General features: G+C 40.3%; 2 protein-coding genes across 4 annotated transcripts; one reads left to right on the top strand and one right to left on the bottom strand.

Annotated features, from left to right (window-relative positions):
- The first annotated feature begins 443 nt into the window (after positions 1-443).
- nrap (nebulin-related anchoring protein) lies at positions 444-18560 on the top strand. 2 transcript variants are annotated; one of them, XM_019264799.2, is made up of 43 exons: positions 444-701; positions 1352-1446; positions 1615-1702; positions 3029-3133; positions 3450-3557; positions 3688-3795; positions 3910-4014; positions 4149-4256; positions 4359-4466; positions 4738-4845; positions 5178-5294; positions 6207-6311; positions 6445-6552; positions 6764-6868; positions 7011-7109; positions 7201-7305; positions 7419-7526; positions 7644-7751; positions 7851-8048; positions 8143-8247; positions 8331-8429; positions 8514-8618; positions 9974-10081; positions 10257-10414; positions 10918-11071; positions 11171-11275; positions 12591-12689; positions 12811-12915; positions 13019-13126; positions 13278-13391; positions 13484-13681; positions 13777-13881; positions 14103-14201; positions 14298-14402; positions 14511-14618; positions 14711-15022; positions 15118-15222; positions 15893-15991; positions 16089-16193; positions 16298-16405; positions 16651-16962; positions 17181-17336; positions 17429-18560. In XM_019264799.2, the coding sequence occupies exons 1-43, from the start codon at positions 636-638 to the stop codon at positions 17726-17728; spliced, it is 5424 nt and encodes a 1807-aa protein (XP_019120344.2). In that variant the 5' UTR covers positions 444-635; the 3' UTR covers positions 17729-18560. The 2 variants fall into 2 exon arrangements, with proteins under 2 accessions (XP_019120344.2, XP_019120345.2); XM_019264800.2 differs by lacking the exon at positions 3029-3133.
- On the bottom strand, positions 18250-23217 carry LOC104927891 (hyaluronan-binding protein 2-like). Of its 2 annotated transcripts, none has more exons than XM_019264801.2 (13): positions 23106-23217; positions 22974-22992; positions 22655-22756; positions 22451-22561; positions 22187-22306; positions 21540-21656; positions 21106-21277; positions 20639-20730; positions 20302-20551; positions 20073-20215; positions 19692-19832; positions 18959-19101; positions 18250-18755 (listed from the first exon to the last, which is right to left on the bottom strand). In XM_019264801.2, exons 1-13 carry the CDS (start codon positions 23169-23171, stop codon positions 18597-18599), a joined length of 1635 nt encoding a protein of 544 aa, XP_019120346.2. In that variant the 5' UTR covers positions 23172-23217; the 3' UTR covers positions 18250-18596. The 2 variants fall into 2 exon arrangements, with proteins under 2 accessions (XP_019120346.2, XP_010740375.3); XM_010742073.3 differs by having other exon boundaries at positions 22655-22735.
- Between the last annotated feature and the right edge of the window lie 34 nt (positions 23218-23251).

Here is a 23251-nt window from a genome sequence, read left to right as displayed (position 1 = left end):
AATTAATTCCCATTTTCAAATGAATGAAGGTGTATGTTTACGTCTGTTTTGTCAACTGTGTTTAGTTTTATGTCCATATTTATTGTCCTTGGCACTTTTTAAAATATAACCTAATAATATAATTAAAACCAGTGTCAACATACTTAACTGATGAAGTAAGACTAAGTAAAACTATTACACAATGTATTACACTTTAATGTCTCAGTGTCATGACGAAATCCCCAAAGTTGAACCACCTGTCCAACTCAGGATCATGACACATATACAGTGACATCTGAACTCTCTGTCTCCGTCTCTGTCTCTCTCTCTGTCTCTCTCTCTCTCTCTTCCAGCAGACAGACAGCTGGCCTCAGCCAGTCCCCTGGCATGATACATGGAAGGGGGTTGGACCATGGGACATCAAGTAAGAGACAGTTTCAAAGTTTGACAGTCACAGAGCTAAGTTTACCACCACCAGAGACGCACTAACAACGACTGTCTGGGAGTCACTGCCAGTTCCAACACTAAACTGTTGCCTGCCTGCCTGACCTGACTCTTGTTTTTGACCGACCAGTTTCACACTAGTTGACTTCTTCTAATATTTTTCCTGAAGTTTTTATTTTCTTCTTCTTTTTGGACAAGGACAAGCATTCACCATGCAGTCCTGTGCCAGGTGTGGGTTTGTGGTCTACCCAGCTGAGAAGATCAACTGCATTGATCAGGTAACACAGAAATACTCTGATTTATTATTAATTTATTAATCAACTTCTTACATAACACTCTTGTCAAAGGATAAAAATAAGTGTAAGTGAAATTTGAGGCATTTGTAGATGTTTCGTAACGCCTCAACTGCATGAGATTTGCCACAGAAAAACACCTAAATATGGCAACATTTAAACAATTCCAAGTATTCCAAAGTACACATTTCTATGTGTGCAAAGAGCTGAATTCAATTAAATGTAGCATCTGCCAATAAAATACAAAACGTATGTTGAAAATGGTCTTCTAAACATCAAGTTTGTATTATTCTTTTTAATATAAAACTAGTAAGAACACGTTCTCACAGAAAGGTTACTGTTGTAACATGTTTTTTTACTGATCACTCCGTTGTAACTTCTGCAGCATGGAAAGTTTAAGAGCCACATAAAAGCTATATTTGAAAACACCTTAGCGTGTCCAGTTTTAAGATCATGCTGCCGTTGCTGCTGTTATTTTGGGCCCTTGTTCAATTATTATTAATCTGATCAGAAATGACAAGTCCTAAGTTTAAACATTGTCTACACACAACAAACTAGACTGAAGTCAGGTTTGAATTTAGAGTTCATAATAATAATTAATTGAAAATAATGTGATTTGTCTTTTTCTCTGTCAGAACTGGCATAAAGCATGTTTTCACTGTGACGTCTGTAAGATGGTGCTCACTGCCAATAACTTTGTCAGCCATAAGAAGAGGCCATACTGCTCTGTGTAAGTACTAGGCACCAGTAACACCTGATGATGTAACTCATTTAAGTATAATCACCCAAACTGATCATAAATTCACCTTTAGGAACAGTTTCTGGTGTGAGAATATCTATATATTTTTCCCATTTGTTTCTATAAAATGAGGACCATCTCTATATCTCATCCCTCCAGACACAATCCAAGGAACAACACATTCACGAGTGTCTACGAGACCCCCGTCAACATCAACGCGAAGAAGCAAAGCAAGGCGAGCAGTGAGGTACGGTGATGTCACGCGTAAAGCACACAGGCGGCAACACGAGATAAAATGTCTCGGCCTTGACGTGAGTCAAGGTGTATTGTTGACGGGCTGACATAGGTCGCCATGTATGCCATGAATGAAATGTCCATTCATCATCGGTTTGTCATGACTGGATTTACTATGGAGGCTGATATTCATAGCTGTCTGTGTTGGTTTAGATCATTGTTCAAAGGGATTGATTCATGCATTACAATTGAATTTAAATAGACCTAAATGTGTTAATGTTATATAGTGACACTTTTTGAATGCACACACACACCACACACAGTAACCTCACAGATGACTCAGCTCTATTAACCTACAAATATACAGTCAGAAAGCTCAATATCTGACCCTAAGGTGGAATAGGGAAAAGGTGGACATCTGCTCTGGGTCCACGGTGACAGCAGTGGTGAGGAATGGAGAGTGCTTCTCCTGGTTATTTCTGTTCATGTGACGAGAGGCGAGAGACCCCCCCCCCACCTCTTGCTTAGCCCACTTTATGCTTCAGGGGGCTAAAATTATACGTCAGGAAAAAAAACAGCCTCGCATCCTCTCCTCTCCTCTGCCCTGCCACCTGTTCCTGTCTGTCTGCGTCTGTCTGTGTCTACGGGTTCATGCAACGCTCTTATGCTTATATTAGCAGTGGGATAGCCAGCTCATCAGCTACTGCTATAAGCCGCTAGGGAGTTACAGGACTTGATATTTGATCTGACTTCAGTGACCCTCACACTCTGATCCCTGAACATGCAGAGCTTTTGTTTAGTCCCTTGGTGATACCTGTTTTTTTGTTTTTTGGGTCATACTTAAAGTTTACCTTGAGTTTTGATAAAAGGATGTGTCATGCTGTCATATGTATATTGTTTGCCCTTTACAGAAGCCACTCTTATCCCCTGCAGCCGAGCTATTCTAATATTAGTTTTGAACATTTCTACAGCTTAAGGATCATTAGCAAACAGCTCAGAGTTTCATCACTCAGTGCTCCTGTCTGGATCTTTTCTTGGCAGGTCCAGCTTCATCTTGATTGGAACATCTCAGTTATTAATAACAGCACTCTAATAATATCCCTTCATCATTAAAGCACATGAGCTCAGGTTGTTTGGATTGACAGCATAATAAAGTGATGGTTGTGTCCGTGCATCTGAAAACGGGGTTAGTCAGAGCTTTTTTATTATTTTTTTCTTGATTCATGCATGTGTTTACAGCATCTGACTGTCAGAGTGGATGCTGCAAACACTAGTGTGCGCATGTGCAAAATGTGTGCAGGGCCTTGGCTTAATGCTTGTCGTCTATGTGCACTTGTAGCTGAAGTATCGCGAAGATGGCGAGCGCTTTATGTCCACTTTCCACCAAGACATGAGGTCCATGGAGCTGGAGAAGGCTCGTCTAGCCAATCAGATGGCCAGCCAGGTGAGCTCCCGATAGAGCAACTGGCCATTGCACCCAGTTAAAGGGAGTTCAAAGCCCAAATTCTGAAGTTTTTTGTTTTGCATATATTTAATATATAAAGCAAACAGTATTACGTACCCTTGCCCGTCTTTGCAAACTTGAAATAATCCTCTAATTGTAAACAAAAAAATGATATAGGATTATTTTCTTTGTGCTTACTCTGCTTTGTAGACACAGATTTATTTGTAAAAGTATTTTACAACGTCCTAAAGGCATGGAAGGTACAGTGTGACCTGTAAATGTTTGGAAATGATCAGGTTCGTCTTCTTCTAAACAGGCCTTTAAGTCTCAGTCTGGGTTCTCACAGCAGCAGACTTTCTACTCAGGCATGGTGACCAACCAGGAGATAGTAACAGTGTCTCAGGCCCAGAAGACCATCAGTGACGTGAGTGCATCTTTTCCTCTCTTAATATGGGGTTATTGTATATCTTTAAATAAGTAAAGTGGTACTCTGAAATGATATAAAAAGAAGTTTAAAGTGTCCCCAATTGATTGATTGTGTGCTTCCATGGCAGGTGAAGTACACAGAGGAGTACGAGCAGTCAAAAGGAAAAGGCAGCTTCCCTGCCATGATCACACCAGGTTACCAGGCTGCAAAACAAGCCAATACTTTGGCCAGTAATGTAAGTTGGTCTCATTTATTTTTTCTTCTTGTATCTTTCTGGACAAGATTCAGACCAAAATTAAAACTCTGAGTTTGCCAGTGGTTGATGCGACAAATCTAAATCTCTCATCAGCTGGAATACAAAAAAGGACATGAGGAGAGAGTTTCAAAGTACACCGCATTCGTTGACCCTCCAGAGGTGCTTCTGGCCAAGAAACAAGGACAAATTGTTAGCGATGTAAGTTATTTCAAAAACCTTTCATACTGAAGTCTGAGTCTGTTTTATTTTATCTGTAAGCCTGGGTTGTCCTTTTTTTTTTTTAGTTAAAATAACATTACCGTGCACCTGAATCATTGTTTTTCTCCCTCCAGTACACCTATACAGAAGAATATGAGCAGCAGAGAGGTAAAGGGAGTTTTCCTGCACATCTTACACCTGGATACAAGATGTCAAAGAAGGCCAGCGAGCAGGCCAGTGACGTAAGCAGACAATATAAAAAACATACAAAACACATGCGTACAAACATTGTCGCTGACCCCCCCCCCGATCATCCTGTGGTAATGGTTGTCATGTCTTACCAGATAAAGTATCGTCAGATGTATGAACAGGAGATAAAGGGTAAAGCCAGCACTGATGCAGCAATGTCGGAAGCACTCCATGCTAAAGAAAATGCAGAGAACTTCAGCCAGGTATGAATTTACTCTTAGTGTTTTAGAGTTAAAATGAGTTAATGAGATAAAACAAAGGGGATGCAACAGAGGTACAGACCCTTTGTCATAATTTAGAGGATGCATGATTTGCATCTTAGAGCACATGGGCACATCTTTTTCAGACACCTTAGCTTGTATGATTTAATTTCAGCCCTCTAAATGCTTTTAGAAAATAGTTTATCCATTATTTGTATTACTTCTTGTATTCCTACAAGTACAATGAAGTAAATATGTTATCCTCTGTTTGCAGATTGCCTATACTGAGGAGTATGAGCAGCAACGAGGCAAAGGAAGTTTCCCCGCCATGATCACTCCTAGTTATTATCTTGCAAAGAAGGCTCAGGAAAACGCTAGTGATGTGAGTATCGACCTGACATTAAAGTAGTTGGAAGGTTAAGAAGGGAGCAGTTTAAAAAAAAGGAGCCTGTATCGGTTGTGTGACTGCGTGAACTGGTTGTAAATGCTGTCAAGAAATTACACAGTGTAAAATCTAAGAGCTTCATCCATCATCTGGCCTTGTCATCACTCGGCAGAATAGATGACGGACTACAATGAGAAATCCTCCCCGTGTTGTCATTGTTTAAACTCTCCACCCAGACTAAATTAGACTCCATGTGTGTACAGCTAATCTTTCGAAATACAACGTGTTGTCCTCCTACACGCACTAAATCATCTCTCATCCGTTTGCAGCTAAAATACAAGAAGGACTTAAGCAAGATGAAGGGCACCTCACACTTCCATAGCCTGACGTCCGAGGACAACCTGGCTTTAAAGAACGCCCGAAAGATCAACAAGCTTGTCAGTGAGGTGAGCTTGTCAAACAGACCAGGACATTTGTCTCTGTATCTGATTTATAGCTTCATCAAGGAAGTCAAGAAGTTGATTTTTTTTTTCAATAAGGGTTTATTTCCAAGTAAGTTTTAATATTACAAAGACAATAAAAGATAAAATGTACAATATTAACATTATTTAAACAGTTAGTGGAAAATGTGGCCCAGGAAATATTGTTAAATTTAAGTTAAAGTCTATGACAAAGCATTTCCAGATACAAATTTTCCTTTTTAGTGTGTGTGTGTGTGTGTGTGTGTGTGTGTGTGTGTGTGTTTAAGCGCTGGAAATATTGGGCATACTGTGTCAGTTTCCAGCAGACACCAAGCCACCCAACTTGCATTTCCAGCATCTCTGACATGCCTGTCCGGTGGTGTTACAGCTCACCTCCAAGGCCAACGGGATATCCTGTCAAACTAATGTTACCTCACACTGTGCTTCGCTCTTGAGCAGCTATTCTGAGCTGCGGGAACATGACATAAATGTTAGCTTTTAGCATCTATTCTGAGCGTTGCCTTTTACTAAAGAAACATTATTCAAGCACAATAGCTTTGGCCTGTCTGTGAACAATGTTCTGATTAAGCCTGAATGTTTAAAGGTGACAAAGCTCTCGCTGTGTGGTATTTTAGCAGCAAAGGAACTGACAAGTTAAATGGTGTCGTGCTGTCATTGTTAAGTTCAGCGAAGCATGTTTAAGATTAAAGGTTTGTCTCAGTGAGTTATGATGGACTGTCAGTGACGGTGACTGATTAACGGCATGTGCTTTATATTTGGCACACAACACGGTGTCACAAAGGATCTACTCTGACTGTTCAACAACAAACAAAAAGGGGCTGAAATGAAAAATATTACCAAGCGCAGCTGCTGTAATTTTTCATATTTTTCTAACAGGTTGAGTATAGGAAAGACTTGGAGAACAGCAAAGGTCACAGCATTAATTTCTGTGAGACGCCACAGTTTCAAAACGCTGCCAAAGCTGCCAAATTTGCAAGTGATGTAAGTATTTAAAATTAACATAACATTTACAAAAACGACCCCTTGAAAACATCTATATATATTTGGCAAATGTGTGGTTTTATTAGAGAGTCCTGCATGCTGATTCTTCTTCACCTTTCTGTCTTTTTGAAAGAACAAGTACAAAGAGAAGTACACCAGCGATATGAAGGGCCACTATGAAGACTCAGGCATTGACAAGAAGACTATGCATGCTATGAAAGCAAGGAAACTGGCTAGTGATGTAAGCCTTGTTTTTGATTTTTTAGATAGATTTTTGCAAGTTTATGTCCCAAATCGGCTTAGAGCCAGTATTGTATTGCTCTTTAACTGACAGAAAATGCATATTTATGATCAATATTATATTTATTATGTAATATATGGACCAATTTTTACTAAACCTCTGTTCCTGTAATATTACCGAGCCTAATTATAATTGAATTGTCAATTTTTAGATCTCTTACAAACAAGGCTGTGAACAGGAGCAGGGTGAATACAACTACCCAGCCACCCTCACACCAGGCTACCAGAGCCAAAGGAAACTGGATCCACTAAAGGATGTGAGTTCTTATTTTACAGCACAAAATATGTATTATATGTATATGCAAATTACATTACAAATCCAAATATATATATAACAAATATTTTTCTCAGGTAGAAATGTATATATTAATTGTAAAAATGATTTGATGATCATTGCAGAAGAACTACAGGCAACACATTGATCAGGTCAAGTATCATCCAGTGACAGAAACACCCGAGATTGCTTTAGCAAAGAAAAACGCTCAGCTGGTCAGCAATGTAAGTATGAGATCACACCGCCTTCATCAGCTGCACACTGTACTTATGAGCAAATGAGTTTAAATGTGATATCCATGTGTTTCTTTTTTAGCTAAATTACAAAGCAGACTATGAAAAGACCAAACATCAGTACACACTCTCCGAGGACCTGCCCCAGATCAAAAAAGCCAAAGCCAACGCTGCCTTGTTTAGTGGCGTAAGTTACCACACAGACACTTGCCTCATATGCTACGCGTGGTAGGTCATTCGCATGGTGACAGAAAATCTTTTCTTGTGAGATCATTTGATCATTTGAATTTATCGCTCCAGATTAAATATAAGGAAGAGTGGGAGAAAACCAAGTCTAAAGCCTGTGACATCGGCATGGACGACCTGAGTGTCAAAGCAGCGAAGGCTTCCCGTGACCTCGCCAGTGATGTAAGCAAACACACACTCCTCTCCACTCTTCTTCTACAGTCTAAGTGAGGCAGAAAAAAAACAAAATAAGTGGGTTAATCAAATATGATAATTAAGTCAGAAGGGCATGTGTTTCAGATTAAATACAAGGAGACCTACATGAAGGACAAAGAAAAGGCAGTGGGGTATAACACGAGCGACTCCAAGACTCTGCACTCACTTCAAGTGGCCAAGATGAGCAGTGATGTAAGCAGAAGTCATTTTGATCAGTAATTACAGGCATTAAAATGCATGTATCTGACTCACACAGCACCCTAAGCACCCATACACTTGTTGCCACTTCAGATTGAGTACAAGAAGGGCTCCAAGGAGGGACAGGCCCAATTCAGCCTTCCTCACGACATGATCAACTTCAGCCATGCCAAAAAGGCTCAGGCCCTCGCCAGTGACCTGGAATACCGCACAAAGCTGCATGAGTACACCGTCATGCCTGATGATATCAAGGTCCAGCAGGCCAAGAAGGCTTATTCCCTGCAAAGCGAGGTGAGAGACGAGAGGAAGGGATGAACCGCGGTCTGTTATTCAAATTCAGAAATGTTGCCTGGGTTTGAATTTTCCCTTTTTTGTTGCTCCACAGAACCAGTACCGTTCAGACCTGAACTGGATGAAAGGAGTGGGCTGGGAGACTGAAGGATGTATGAACGTCACCCAGGCCAAGAAAGCTGGAGAGCTGCTTAGCGATGTCAGTACAATGATGTGTTTGTGTGTAATGAACTTTACATTGTGTTAGGCACACTGTTTAACTACTACTTTTTTTCCCCACAGACTAAATACCGTCAGAAAGTAGACAGCATCAGGTTCACCCAGGTGGCGGACGATCTCTCCATGAAACACGCCAAGAAGAGCCAGGAACTGCAGAGTGATGTAAGGTCTTCACTATGAATATGCTGTAATCATTTACATTTAGTTACAGTGCACTCTCACATCATATATATGTCTGATTTTCAGCTGGCATACAAAGCAGACACAGAGCAGACCATGCACCAGTACACCATGACAAAAGACGAGCCCCTTTTCAGACAAGCAAAGGCTAACGCTGACCTTCTCAGTGAGGTAAGTTCAGTGAAAAACACAATGAGCATAACATATGATAACAAGAGATCCATCATTACATATATGCAGTCAGATTATATGCTTAAATCTTTGTTTTGTAAAGTGTCCTATCAGATTTATCACACATTCTGTATTTTTCTGATTACCTGCAGCCCTAGTATATACCTTATTCTGTTAAATCACGTATTGGACATCATTGTTGTGCTCCTTAGGTATACTAAAGCTGGATTAAACCAGCTAGAGTCATTGGAAAGACTCGTGTGGATGTACAAAGCCTTCAAACAGTGCATACAGTTGTTGGTGATGATGTGTGGTGTACCTCAGGGCTCTGTGTTTAGCCCGGTAATGTCTTTGCAAGAATTAGATTTTCCTATCAAGAGAATACAGTAAGGGTTTTTAATCTGTGCATCTTAACTTCGTTTACATCTGACCTTTATTCTGTAAAGAACACACAGGGCAATAGCAGCCTCTTTTCTTGGCGTCATGCCACTAATTGCAGTCAGTCAACAATTAATGCTCAGTGCTGACGCAGTGGTTTCCATGATGATGTACTCACACATACAGTAAAGCTGGTTCACTTCTCAATTAATGTAAATCATTCAGCTCAAGGTTCTTGTAACTTATTTAGTGTTCCCATAAGACACAAAGGGAAGTAGTCCATTCATTAGAAATGAGGAAAATTAAGTTAGGATTGAAAATCAACCAAATGCTAACACACATAACGGTTTCAGTGTTTAGAAGTTTAATTGGCACAAACGGTTCAATTCATAGCCAGCCTTGCATGTAAAGGAAATCCTTACAGCCCATTTTCTGTGTAGTTACGGGTCTACTTAAGATGTACTGTGCAACTTAACATTCTGTTTCCAGATGAGTACCATGCTGCCACATGCCCTTAAGAACTGACAAAATGTTTTAGTTCAAATCTCCAAGTCATCCAAGTAGTTCAAACTTTGGTCCATCCATAAGAAATCAAAAATACTTTTTAAGTAGAACTAAAAAGACTCATCATCATTCAATTGAATTGTGTTTCTAAATCGTTATATTTATTATTAAACCTTTATTTAACCAGGAAAGGTCCCATTGAGATTAAAAAGGAAGTCCAGTCTAAGACAGAACAGCAGCACAAATGAAGAGAAGAGTCAAACCAAAACAGAAATCTGTCTGAAAACCAAATTACCTGCAACTTTAAAAGCTTAATAATCAATGAAAGTAGAAACATCAAATTAAACCCTATTTTCAAAATAGTTCTTAATGGTGAAGATTTCTGTTTGTTCTATTTTCTGTTGTTCTATTTCTGATGTTTCTGTCTGTATGAATGTAAGATAATAGAGATTTCTACTTTTTGTTATTTTTAGAAAGTGTACAAGAGCAGCTGGGAGAAGCAGAGGGATAAGGGCTTCGAGCTGCGTTTGGACTCTCTCTCTATACTCACTGCTAAAGCCAAAAGAGACCTGGCCAGTGATGTGAGTTTTTCTAAAAACAGAACTGAGCATTTTTGTCCAGAGCTATAATATTTTGACTTGAATAATAGCAGATAAGTACAAACCTGAAGAAGAAAACGTTTTTATTCTGTGATAAATTCATTTGTAGGATTGCCACTGCACTACACTGTCACTCTAAAATCTTTTCCTCCTGCAGGTCAAATACAAGCAGAACTATGAGAAAAACAAAGGAAAGGTTATTGGCATTAAGTCAGTCAGTGATGACTCTCAGATGGCCCACTCTGCTCTGGCCACCAAACTACAGAGCAACCGCAACTACAAGAAGGATTATGAGGATACTAAGAGCAAATACAGGTGAGGACCTTTAACACTTTTTAATCTGTTCTGATTCATTTGAACACAGTTAACTGCAGCTATATATTAATTACCCCAATCAATGAGTTAAAGCTGATTTCATGTCAAAGCAGACAAAACAGAGTTCCTATTCTTTGCTGAATTAGTTTGCCTCAGAGTTAAACATTATGTGAACACCCCTGAAAATCAAAGATATCTTCTTTAAAACATAGATGGTGGTTTTAAAAGTTATATCTGCATTTTGCTAGCAAATACATCAGCATTGTGGCCAACGACCTGCTCTTACCTTTTGAAAAGAGATAATACAATTATCTCTTTTGACAAGCACTTGACACTTGGACTTACAGATAAAATAGTCATTACATCAGGCTAAAGACCTAAGGAAGGAAGGAAAGTGGGAATGTGCACCAATTCAGCATAAAACCATGAGAAATGTCCTTAAATTTTGTTTCATATTGGAACAAAACTCTTCATTTACTGTATGAAATTAATCTGCTTCCCAGTATTTATCTGGATATGCTGAACATCAGCCATGCCAAAAAGGCTCAAGACCTGGCAACCGAGACCAATTACAGGACTTTCCTCCATGAGTACACAACCGTGCCAACTGACATTCATGTTTCCTGGGCTAAGAAAGCCTATGGCCTGCAGAGCGATGTAAGTTTTTACTGTTAGATGTCCAAATAACAGCTTGTTTTATGTGAAAGCAAAAAGGATTTGGCATTAAAAATGTGAAATGTGTGCGTCCGTAATCAGAAACAGTACAGGTCAGATCTGAACTGGATGAAGGGCGTCGGCTGGGAGGCCTCAAAATCTCTGGACGTCCAGCAGGCGAAGAAAGCGGGGGACCTCGCAAGCGAGGTAACGTGTGACCCAGAATGCATTGTTGAAATCAGCTTCAGGCTTCAGACAGTAACACAGTTTTACCGTCCTTAAACTTCATTAACATTTCCCTCATTTATGGTAATTGTATTGGAACTCAAATGTAATTTAAACCAATTATCATGCAGAGTATGTTTAACCACACTTAAGCGCTATTAATAACTAGAGAACTATGCAGGTATATTAGCATGAGAGTGCATGAGAAAGTGATAAGCATGATTGTGTAACGTGTGACTGGAAGGCATATATCTAGGTTTACAGCTTAGGTCAGAATGTATTTAAAGAGCTGCGGACCATTCCTGTTCTCCAGAAACTGGGTTAAGTATGTGGACTACACCCGACTATAACAAGAGAGCAGACTGATTATAGTAGCTGAGGCTGTCACATAATAAAAAAGACACATCTTCACTAATTAGGGCTCCCTCTTTCCGTTCTATTTACCGAATTAAACAGGTTTGTGGGTCCACGTTATTTACATTGAAATATTACATCACAGTTTTTTCAGAAAGGTAGATTAGGAAACAGGACACATGCCATTTTTGACCTTCTAAGGGAGAGCTGTGAAACGTCCACTCATTAATGCCAAGTGTCCAGTTTCCTAAAAGCTTCATGGTGCCCAGATCTTCTTAGTTGAGTGCGTGCACAGGTTTGGAAACATAGTCCAGAGGCTTTATTATGGAAACTTCCATGCTCTGATATTCTATCCGCCTATGAACCTTTGAGTTATATTTATATTTAACGAATCTAGATGTAAAACACAAGAAGAAGTCAGACATTTTGAGTTTCTAGATATAATAATCTACCCTCTAGTCAAGCAAAATGATCGTCTTCTCAACTCCTTTCTCAACCTTTTACCTCTTCTAAAACAATAAAACTTCTTATCCACAGACTCTTTTTTACAAATGCTTTCTTCTAAATGCATGCAAACGGTGCATAAAGATATTTCTGACAGTCCTAGTGCAGACTGGCAACACCAGTTTCTTTTCATAGGCTCCTTAAAGCCACTTATTTTAAGAGTCATTCCAGTCAGGGTTACCAACATTAGACCATGAAATGCCCGACAGCACATAAGCAGAACAGAGCCTGAACATATTTCTAGCTGTCTATCTATCTGCTGTAAATTTGTCCCTGAAAGAAATCCTCTTTTGTCACTTTGCCAAGTAGTATATTGTTGTTTGTGATAAGATTGTGCCCTCTACTGTTCATCAAATGCGCCTGCACCTGTTTTTACATGGCTTCATCTCACCACATGACATGAACTATGACATGCAATTTGTTTTTTTTTCCAATCTAGAAAAAATATCGACAGCATGTGAGCGGTCTGAAGTTTACTAGTGTTGAAGACACTCCAGAGATGGTCCAGGCCAAAGTCAGCAACAAACTGGCCGTTGACGTAAGTGCAGCTCTCAATCTGTTGTTTAACGCACAAGATAAAGCATGTGACAAAAATGGGTTAAAATGAGGTATATAAATATACAGAGGGAGTCTGTAATGCCTTCTTTTCATCTATACAGAGGTTGTACAGGGAGAAAGGTGAAAACATGAAGCACAACTACACACTCAGTGGCGAGCTGCCTGAGATGGTTCAGGCCAAGATCAATGCTGTGAACCTGAGCGAGGTAAAACCACACTTCACACAGAGAAAAATGAAATCCACCAAGCAGGCAGTCAGATGCCTTTGTGTGCAAGGAGTTTATACATGTGCTGCGTGCATTTTTTTAGAGCTGTTACAAGGAATCTTGGAAGAAGTTACGTGATGGCGGTTACAAGCTGCGTCTGGATGCCATTCCTTTCCAGTCTGCCAAAGCATCCGGGGAGATCCTCAGCGATGTGAGCTTAAAACCTGTTATCATGCACCTGAAAACATTTAAATATGTCTATATAGTTCCATTTAACTGATGCCTTGAAACATTTCCATCTCCTTTAACGTGTCTTGCTACAACATCTTGAAATTGAAAATGAAAATGATTTTTCATTTCAGCAAAAGTACAAAGAAGAATTTGAGAAGAGCAAAGGGAAGATGATCGGACTGAAGGGACTGCAGGATGACCTGAACATCGCTCACTCTGTCCATGCCAACAAGCTACAGAGTGATGTAAGTGCTCCTTAACTGTAACTCAGCAAACATAGAAACAGATTTAAATAATATATTAAATCACAGACTATGTCCTTTGTCTCTTTCTCCAGATTAAGTACAAGCAGGACTCGGCGAAGCAGCTCTCAAAGTACAACCTCTCCATGGACATGATGGAGGTCGCCCACGCTAAAAAGGCCCAGTCGCTGGTCAGTGATCAGGACTACAAGCTCACCCTGCATCAGTACACCTCGCTGCCTGATGACATGAAGGTGCAGGCGGCCAAGAGAGCATACGCTCTGCAGAGCGAGGTGAGATAGACAGCTTCTGTCAAGATTTTTAAAGCCTTTGTAACTGAAAAAAACAAGCAATTTTTTACAAAAAAGTATGTGTGTGTTTGTTACAGAACGTATATCGCTCTGACCTGAACTACCTGCGCGGTGCAGCTTGGATCGCCACAGGGGCTCTGCAGATAGAAGGCTCCAAGAGGGCCACAGACCTCATCAGTGATGTAGGACATCACCTTTTTCTATTTGTTTAGTGTACATACAGCAGTTTTTGCTGATATTGCCTATATGGAAGACAAGATCTTAACAATTCCAAACTCCAGCATGTAATGTGTGTTGATCATTGCTGTTTTTCTGGATTTTTGATGTAAGTTTCCTCGTTAAGAATACAAAACACTGACTTGATTAAAAGCTTAACAAAGATCCTGGTGTTCCTTTATAACAGAAAAAGTACCGTCAGCAGCCGTACAACTTCAAACACACCTCTGTGGCTGACTCTCCAGACATCATCCATGCCAAACTCAGTGGACAGATCACAAACGAGGTGAGATGATGAGTTTATTGTGTTTTCATTTGCACGGTTAGGCTGTGATTTAAAAAAAAGAGACTTTAAATGATGTGTTTTATCCTCCCCATTCAGCGTTTGTACAAAGAGAAAGGGGTGAATGACCAGCACAGTTACACCATAACATCTGAGAGACCAGAGATTACACAAGCGAAGATCAATGCAGCCAACTTTAGTGAGGTAGTACAAGTTTCTGTGGCCTGTGCATCATATAGTATACTGTTAGTATAGTATACTGACTTTTTTGCGCATACTGTTGATTGCTGTTTGTTTGTTTCTTTGCTCCAGATCAAGTACAAAGAGTCCTGGCACACTCTGAGGGCTCAGGGCTACAAACTCACCATGCAGGACATACCCTTCCAGTCCGCCAAGAGCTCCACAGGCATCGCCAGTGATGTAAATTAAAACTAGACTTACAAACATTATTATTGCCTGATATATATTGATATTTGACAGAAATATCCACCTTTACTTCTGTGTCTCTACAGTACAACTACAAACACAATCACCTGCTGGAAAAAGGGAAGCACATTGGGGTCAAAAGCGTCTTGGAGGACCCGCGTCTCCTGCACTGCATGCAGGCAGGCCGGCTGGCCAGCGACCAGGAGTACCGCAAGGATGCCCTGACAGCCAGCGGGCAGTACCACCTCACCCCAGACATGATTCACCTGGTGACGGCTAAGAACGCCCAGGCCCTCGCCAGCGAGCAGGACTACAGGAAGAAACTGCACGAGTACACAGTGCTTCCCGACGACATGAAGGTCAAATGGGCCAAAACGGCTTACAACCTGCAGAGTGAGGTGAGAGGTGTGGATGAGGAAGGGATGGGCAGGGGTGGGAAAAAAACAGATGATTCATCATCACTGACTCACACGTCTCATTGCTTTACGTCTAGAAACTCTACAAGTCAGATCTGAACTTCATGAAAGGAGTGGCCTGGGATGGTGTGGGTGCACCTCAGCTGGAGTCTGCTAAGAAGGCTGGAGAACTTATAAGTGATGTGAGTACATGTGACGGTTTTAGTTGAAATACATGTTTCTTATTGCATAAACAAAACATCACAAGGTCACGAGTCCCCCAATGCACGACTTACCAACCACCAGAGAGCAAAAATATATCTCTGTTATTATCTTTTATTTGAATTATGGATGTTTTGTTACTCAGTTAACTGTTGATTTATTATTTTATTGGCTTACAATTTGTTACAGCTGTAAATAATATAATCGGCTCATAAAGTATCCATCATGTGTACGTTTTTAATTAATATCACTGGATATCGTGAGACCATTTTCTGTTTTAGCATATCACATATGGGGGGTTACACGTACAGTATGTCCTGTACTCACTGTGGGGAAAGTATTAAATCTTAGATTATTATGGGGACACTGACTGTCTTCCTGAGATACAGAGCAGCTTTATGTTTGTGTTTAGAAAAGCAGACACCATTTTGATAATTATAGGGTTAAGGGGGTTAGTAATTTAATAATTATTATGGTAACTGAGGTCAGAGGATAGGGCTGCCTCAATCCCTAGACACAGGTGAATGATGTGGAAGCCTCTAGAGAGTCAGATATCAATGTCGGACAACTAAGGGTAACCCACATGCAATGTTGTTTTTTCAAGACGAGTGTGTGACAGTGTGTGTGTGTGTGTGGTTTTCCTTTATGCAGAAGAAGTATCGTCAGCTGCCAGACAGCCTGAGGTTCACCTCAGTGACTGACTCTCCTGATATTGTCCACGCTAAGACGAGCTATCAACAGTGCAGTGAGGTGGGCAGATCATTCAAAGTGCTTCGTGATACTGCGAACATTGTGGATGTGTGCTGTGATATGACAATGACATCCTGTTTTCGTCTTTATGCTGCAGAGATTGTACAAATCTGGGAAGAATGATGACATGCATAAGTACACTTTACACTCAGATGATCCAGACTTTGTCAGAGCCAAGGTTAACGCCCAGCAGATTAGCGATGTAAGTGAACTCTCCTCAGTCCTCGACACAAGCATTGCTTTTAAATCCACATGGAAAGATAACTTTGTGTCTAATTTTGTCTTCAAAATTCTTTTCCCATGAAGAAAGTTTATAAGTCGTCTGGGGAACAAGTGAAGACGTTTGGCTATGACCTCAGGCTGGACGCTATTCCCTTCCAAACTGCTAAGGCATCCAGGGAAATTGCCAGTGATGTGAGTTCATGTGATCCAGCTCAGTTTGTTGCACAATTTAAATCCCTTTAGTCTGTCCTAAACCATTTGTTAACCAAAAATTTGGATTTCTTAGCAGCTCTTTGTGTATTTGCACCTTTTATTTTATGAAAAGTGCATCAGAAAAACAGTAGACTGCCTACTAAGTGCTTAATTTATCTACCAGTTTAAAACCCTAAAATAAATGTCACAACAACTAGTGAAACAGTCTCTGTTCGCACACACAGTTACGCTACAAGGAGTCCCATTTGAAGGAGAAGGGCCAGCAGGTGGGGCTGCGCTGCGTGGAGGATGACCCTAAGATGGTGCACTCTCTGGCAGCCAGCAAACTCCAGAGCAACCTGGAGTATAAACGTCAATCCAAGGAGGACCGGGCTCACTACAAAATCCATGCTGACCAGCCAGAGTTCCTGCAGGCCAAAAAGAGCCAGGCTCAGGCTAGTGACCTCACCTACCGCCACAAGCTCCACGACTACACCTGTGACCCCGAGCAGCTCAATGTCAAGCATGCCAAACAGGCCTACAAGCTGCAGAGTGATGTAAGTCATGGTGCATGTAGGGTATACTGGCTAATACTGGCGAATATTGGACTTATATTCATCAGGTGGCCAAAAACATATCGGTTAGATGTTTAAATATGTTTGTGATCTGTAGGTAGATAACTTTATTTTGAAAATATGTTGAGAGTGTTTGTTGTAGGCCCGCTTCATTTTGGTTCTTTATGTACCATGCTGATTGTTGCCTTGTTTTGTTGTAGGTGAACTACAAGTCAGACCTGAACTGGATCAAAGGAGTGGGCTGGACCCCTCCTGGCTCCCACAAGGCCCAGCTTGCTCGTCGGGCTGCAGAGCTTGGGCTGGCTGAGGGAGTCAGCACTGATGAGGCTATTGCAAACTATCAGTACATGATGATGGTGAGGGTTCTAGCAGCCTACTACAGATAAGCAATTCATGTACAATATAGTGGTATTACTTTAAATGAACTTCCTTCATGTCCTTCTTTCAGATGCACCGCCAGCAACAGATGGAGGAGCAGCAGCAGCTGCTGGAGCAACAGCAGGCTTCAGAGCAGGTGGAGACCAGCGAGGAGATTCACCACGGCGGCGTCAACATGGACGCCATGGAGGTCCTTCACGTCAAGAGGAAGAAGACCATCCAGACGGTCCAGAAAAAGTCAACCACAACCTCGTTCAAATCCATGGAGAAGAAGTCCAGCACCACCTCCTCCACCTCCTCATCAGCCGCCATCCAGAACACAGTCAAGACGTCGATGTCTAGTAAAGCCGCTGCGATAGAAGACGCGTAGATCGGAGAGGAGTTTTTATAGACGATAGTGTTTAGAGAACATTAAAGAGGGCCACTTTCAGAAAGGGTGGATTACTTTTACAGGTGGTGTATGTGGTGTCTGATTTGAAATGACTCTGTAGTTACACGAGATGCCACACCAATGTACTGTAGGTGCAACAGAGGGGATTAAGCATGTTGAATCAGGATGGGACTTGTCAAGTTAGTTAAAAGGGTTGTCATTGTATGTAGTGAGCAAAAAAGAATTCAGAAAGAAACTTCAACTTTAGGTTGAATGCAAGGTATTTATGACATTTTGTCGACACTTCTAAATGGGTTAAATTGCCTCTAAAGGACCGTGTTCAACACCAGCTCGTGCAAAAACATCAAGGACACCAATACCGAATTCAGGTCGTTTGAGGATAAAACTGATACTGTATGAAATATCAAATGGAAAGTTTGCATTTTGATTTTGTATATTGAGTGTGTTTAGAAAATATGAAGCTGGACCAGAGATTGATATATGGTCAGCACAGCAGGGAATATTTTTCATCATTTATTTATTTTTTATCTTTAGAGAAGAACACGTGCGACAAGTTGAGCGACGCAAAATCTCGTTGCAGCCCTGCAAAACATGCGGTTTTTCTTACGGGGTCTGCTAAACCCAGTGCACTTTGAGCTAGGCTCAGTGAGAAAGAAGTCTAGGCCTACTGAAATGATGTGTGATCTACATTTTTGTCTGGCAGGTTCAGCTTCGTGAGTTTGTAACAGTGCCCTTTTTAACTCAAAGCTGGGCTGGGAGTAAATGCTTGGTTTTATTGCTGATAAAATAAACTGTTTTTTTCCAAGGCAAACTAAGCTGTAGTCTGTTTCTCTTCCCCAAAACCAAATTAACTGTAGATCTTGCTTTTGATCCAGCCGATAAATCTATGGACGTTGGCGTAGACACCAGGCTTGTTCTTCAGGCCACAGTCATCGCCCCAGCTCACCACACCAGTGACGTAGTTAGTGCCATTTTCCTCACACACCAAGGGTCCACCTGAGTCACCCTGTAGAGTTAGAAAGAGCAAGTTAAAAATATAATATTGTCTATAGAGGGTCCCTAATGAAATGATTCTGCCAAGTGCTTACGAAACATGTTATCATCACCTTTACCCCTAAAACAAATTGTTTGCTTGAATTTAAACACCACTAATCTTGAAGGAAGCAATGCCCTAGGATTTGCATTCTTCAATTTAACAAACATACACACCTGACAGGAGTCGATTCCGCCTTGCAAAATCCCTGCACAGAGCATACTGGAGTCCAGTATGCTTCCATAGATGTCAGGAGCGCTGCATCGCTCATCCGAGATCAGGAAAACACGAGCATTCATCAACTTGGAGCTGTACTCCTCTGAAAAGTGGATGAGAGTGAAAAACAAGCTCAGATTTAAATGCTTGTCACAGTAGGAAAAGCATGAGTGTGAACAATAAAATCAACGATGGCTGAATTACTTCACTTTTAGGGTACAGGTATTGTTTATGCTGGTTAATTCTCACAATCTCATGGCAGATGGGACCCAAATGGGAGACATTATTGTTAATAGGCTTATTATTAACATCTGGAATTTTATTTCTAAGCTAAAACTTAGCCTGTAAAAACAGTTATATAAAGTCCTCTGTGGCTCTAAAGGGAATTCTCCAATGTGATAAAAACAACCCTGATGATGTCATATTGATGTCAGTTTTGGATATATCAAATTTATGACTGAATGTGTTATAAACCGGAGGTGTGGAAATTCAAAAACATGGCTCTTTACCAGGCAGGAAGGGTCTAATGAAAGATGTTATCCTATTGTATCCTGGGAAATGTAGGATACTGTGTTCTTGGCCTCTGTTGCATCAATTTTGACTATTCTTACAAGTCCTCTAATTGTATTAAAATGTAATACTGAATTACTATTTCATTTTTTTTTAAAGATTTTTATATAAATAGTTATTTACCTTTTTTAGTGGCTCCCCATCCTGAGATCACACACTCCTTTCCAGTGGGGAACACATGGCTTGGTAGACACGCTGCCTTCACAAAGTTGGTTTCCCTGGCACAGTAAGGGCTGTCCGTAAGATTCTGTAGTTTAAGCAGAGCTACAAAGGAAATTAGCGTATACAGTAAGTGACAATAATTTGATTTGTAAACTAATCAAATTCACTTTCCTGTAATCAGGAAATCAAAACTATATTACTATAATGCATGATCAAAGAAAACATAGAGACATTCTGGGTGAAATGACACAAAGACTGCAGCCAAATTTGCATATTAATTACACTGTTGTCTATGATATATTTGGCTGCAAAAGGACATTATATTTGATAAATGTGACAGACCAATGTCACTATAAAGAGCCTCTGAAGTAGCCTCGTAGTTCTCATGAACAATTGTGTCGATTACTGGGATGGTCTGGTCCATTGCTTCGTCTTTCTCTATGTTCACTCCTCCTAACACCACTTGGAATTCGTCAGTATCTTTACTGGAAAAAACCAACAAACATCAGATTAAAGTCAAATAATAATGAATAAACAGGAAATACCAGAAAAACCAAATACAAAAACCTACATGCAGTGGGCAGCAGTGAGGACCCAGCAGGATGTGATGAGGATCCCACCACACAAGTGACCAAACTCGTCGGTTGAGCCTTTGGTTCTGGTCTGCAGGGACACCTGCCAGGGGTGGGCACCAGGTAATGACTTGCTACCCCCAAAGATCCTGCTGGTGGCAACGGGCCGAGATATGCCACACTGGGAGAACTGGGCAGAGTCTGTCACCGATGTGACTAGTGGTGTTGTTGATGGTGCAGACGTTGAGTCTGAGGATCATTGGAAAAGTGTAGCACAGCACAGTGTGAGCAAACAGGATATATATATATACACTGTGTGTGTGTATTTAAGATCACCTTCAGAGCACTTCTTGATTTTGCAGTGTTCCCACTCTAGTTTGCCTTCTTTCTTTATAAAACACCAAGGCTTGTCATCCCCATCTGGGTTCCTAAAATGTAGAATAGAATAGAATATAAACAGTTTACTGATACAATATAACAATCACAGTTTGTCATGGATAATTTAAAGAGGTTGCACTGCCTCCGTATTCCAATTAAGCAACAAGAAACGGTTCATTTATTTATTTTTAAGTCATATGAAGGCATCTAAAACTGCGTTTGTAGAATTGAAACTTGTCTAACTTTGATGCTTCCGAGAGGTAAGATTATCCTCCTTGCAGAGGAAATCCACCTTAAATGAACAAGCTGAAAACAATAGATTTCAGCTTTCTGCAAACTTACATTAAGAAAGTAATTTCGAAGATGCTATAATTACATAAATGCTAAACATTGTGATATAGCAGACAGGCATAATTTGATAATACCTGCAGTGGTTGTTGTATTCCAGTCCCGTAAATTCTGAGTAAATGGTGAAAGGATCGTCTGAATTGGCCAAAATGAAATAAGAATGCCAGTCCAGACAGTTCAGCCCGGACTCTGTTACACTGACAGAACCCCTGTATGTCTTTCCATCTCCATCGTAACAGTCACTGGGAGCTATGTAAGATTGGGTAAGAGACAAATTTAATGTGAGTTCAAAATTTCAAAAGGAAATACAGCGGAGTGGAATGTTTTAACACAAACACAGTCAGACGAACACAGAAAGCCTAAAAACTAAACTTTGCTTTTCAGTGACTTACAGAAAATATGGACAAAGTGTATTTTGGGCTTCCTATAAGATCATAAATATCTACTGTTGGATGTTTTCTGTGAAATGATAGTGATGGCTGACTCTGACTCTTGATAAAGTTTTTTTTACCAGTTTCACAGAATTTCCCAGTATGTCCTCCTTGACAAAAACAGCGTAAGCTGCGTCCCTTACTCCTGCAAGTGCCCCCATTGTTGCAAGGATTGGGGTCACAGGGCGACGACAACACTGGTAGAAGACATAAACAGTTTTAAAGCACACAAAAACAGTAGGGCAGCAAGGAAATCAGCAAGGCTCTTACAGACTATTGGACACCTTTGTATTTTTGTCTTTTGTTTTGTGGATCCCGTTTAAAACCCATTTAAAACCCTAACCCTACATCTAACCTTGCACCTAACCCTCCTCCACTGGAATCATGTACAGTAGTAGGATCCAAGAATTTTAGACTAAAACTACTGTTTTAATTATTTTAAATTGGACAGAATGGCACGAGTATAGGTTGGTCCAATTAAAGTTGAAATATTCTAAAGATGCAATGACTGATGAATGCACATTAGAGTCTCTAGTCTAGAAATGTTCCTGGTCAACCCAAACAAAATATTAAATGTATAATGTCCTGCTTAATAAATAATATAATATAAAATAAAATAAAATAAAATAAAATAAATAAATATAAAAATAAAATAAAATAAATAAATAACATAAAATAATATAATATAATATAAAATCTTGTGAAAGATAGAGTTTGCGATACTCACTTTGCTTGCAGTCGGGGCCTTGGTAGAGGTGTTTGCACTTGCACTCATAATATGGAGGTTTGTTAAGGTTTACGACACAGTCACCAAATCCACATTTGACATTCTCACACAGATTCGACACTAAATATTGAAAAGACAGTAAACATAAACGATATTGCAATAAGACTGTCAAAGTAGATCGATACACCCAGAAATAACCAGAATAATATCTCTATATTGCTTTACAAATTGACCCTATCATGAAGCCAAGTTTGTAACTCCTACCTTGTTGACACCTTATGCCTATGTAAGGCTCAGAACACAAGCATGTGAAGTCTGTATCGTTTTTATTTAGACACGAGCCACCGTTAAGGCAAGGGTTTGGATCACAGACACCTGGAATTAGAGGGATAAAGTATGAGTGTAGATGCTGAGAGGTTAAGATGGAGACACAACGTACAATCACAGAGTTTTTTCGCGGTCACTGACCGGTTTCGTTCAAGAGTTCGAACAACCAATCGCTCATAGCAGGAGTGATCACAGGCATCTCAGAGTATTCTTCATATTCATCTGTCAGGAACAGTTTAAACACTGGAGTTTTCGTTAAAGACATTCATCGAAATGAGTAAATAATAAAAAAGAAGAATCGGAGCAAGCCTTGTTAGGAGGAAAAGGAGCAAAATTTACATCTTAAAAACATAGAAACCAGATAGCCAGAAGACAAACACAAAAGATATCCCAAGACGAAACCAAACAGTTGACACACAATTTTGTGTCACTTTGTATCAACTGTAGAAAAGCTTCTTACACATGTAGTCGTCGTCCACCTGAAACGACAAAGTCACAGGAGAGAACAGGTCGACAAGCTTTCTTTCACTCATAAGTCAAACTCCAAAAATCATCCTGATTTATTCAGTAGACAAGACGTTCAGAAACTTACAGATGTGTTTTGTCCATGAACACACAGTGCACTCAGGCCTAAGAGAAAGATCCCTGCAGACAGCATGGTGCTGCACAATGTAGAAGACTGAACATAGAGTAATAGAGTGAAAACCTTTTGATAGCACACTCATCCTTTATCATACA

Source organism: Larimichthys crocea, chromosome XVI (genome assembly GCF_000972845.2).
Source record: "Larimichthys crocea isolate SSNF chromosome XVI, L_crocea_2.0, whole genome shotgun sequence".
Classification (NCBI taxonomy): Eukaryota; Metazoa; Chordata; class Actinopteri; family Sciaenidae; genus Larimichthys; species Larimichthys crocea.
The sequence above is the reverse complement of the archived record's forward strand: the minus strand, read 5'-3'. Positions and strand labels throughout refer to the sequence as shown.

Excerpts from the sequence above, each read along its gene's own strand:
- LOC104927891 (XM_019264801.2), bottom strand. The coding sequence starts at position 23,171 with ATGCTGTCTGCAGGGATCTTTCTCTTAGGCCTGAGTGCACTGTGTGTT. Across the intron at positions 20,731-21,105 it reads GAATACAACAACCACTGCAG|GAACCCAGATGGGGATGACA; the intron begins GTATTATCAAAT and ends TCTACATTTTAG. Across the intron at positions 20,216-20,301 it reads CTCACTGCTGCCCACTGCAT|TAAAGATACTGACGAATTCC; the intron begins GTAGGTTTTTGT and ends GGTTTTTTCCAG.
- nrap (XM_019264799.2), top strand. The coding sequence starts at position 636 with ATGCAGTCCTGTGCCAGGTGTGGGTTTGTGGTCTACCCAGCTGAGAAG. Across the intron at positions 7,752-7,850 it reads TGGCCAAGATGAGCAGTGAT|ATTGAGTACAAGAAGGGCTC; the intron begins GTAAGCAGAAGT and ends TTGCCACTTCAG. Across the intron at positions 10,082-10,256 it reads AAAGAGACCTGGCCAGTGAT|GTCAAATACAAGCAGAACTA; the intron begins GTGAGTTTTTCT and ends TTCCTCCTGCAG.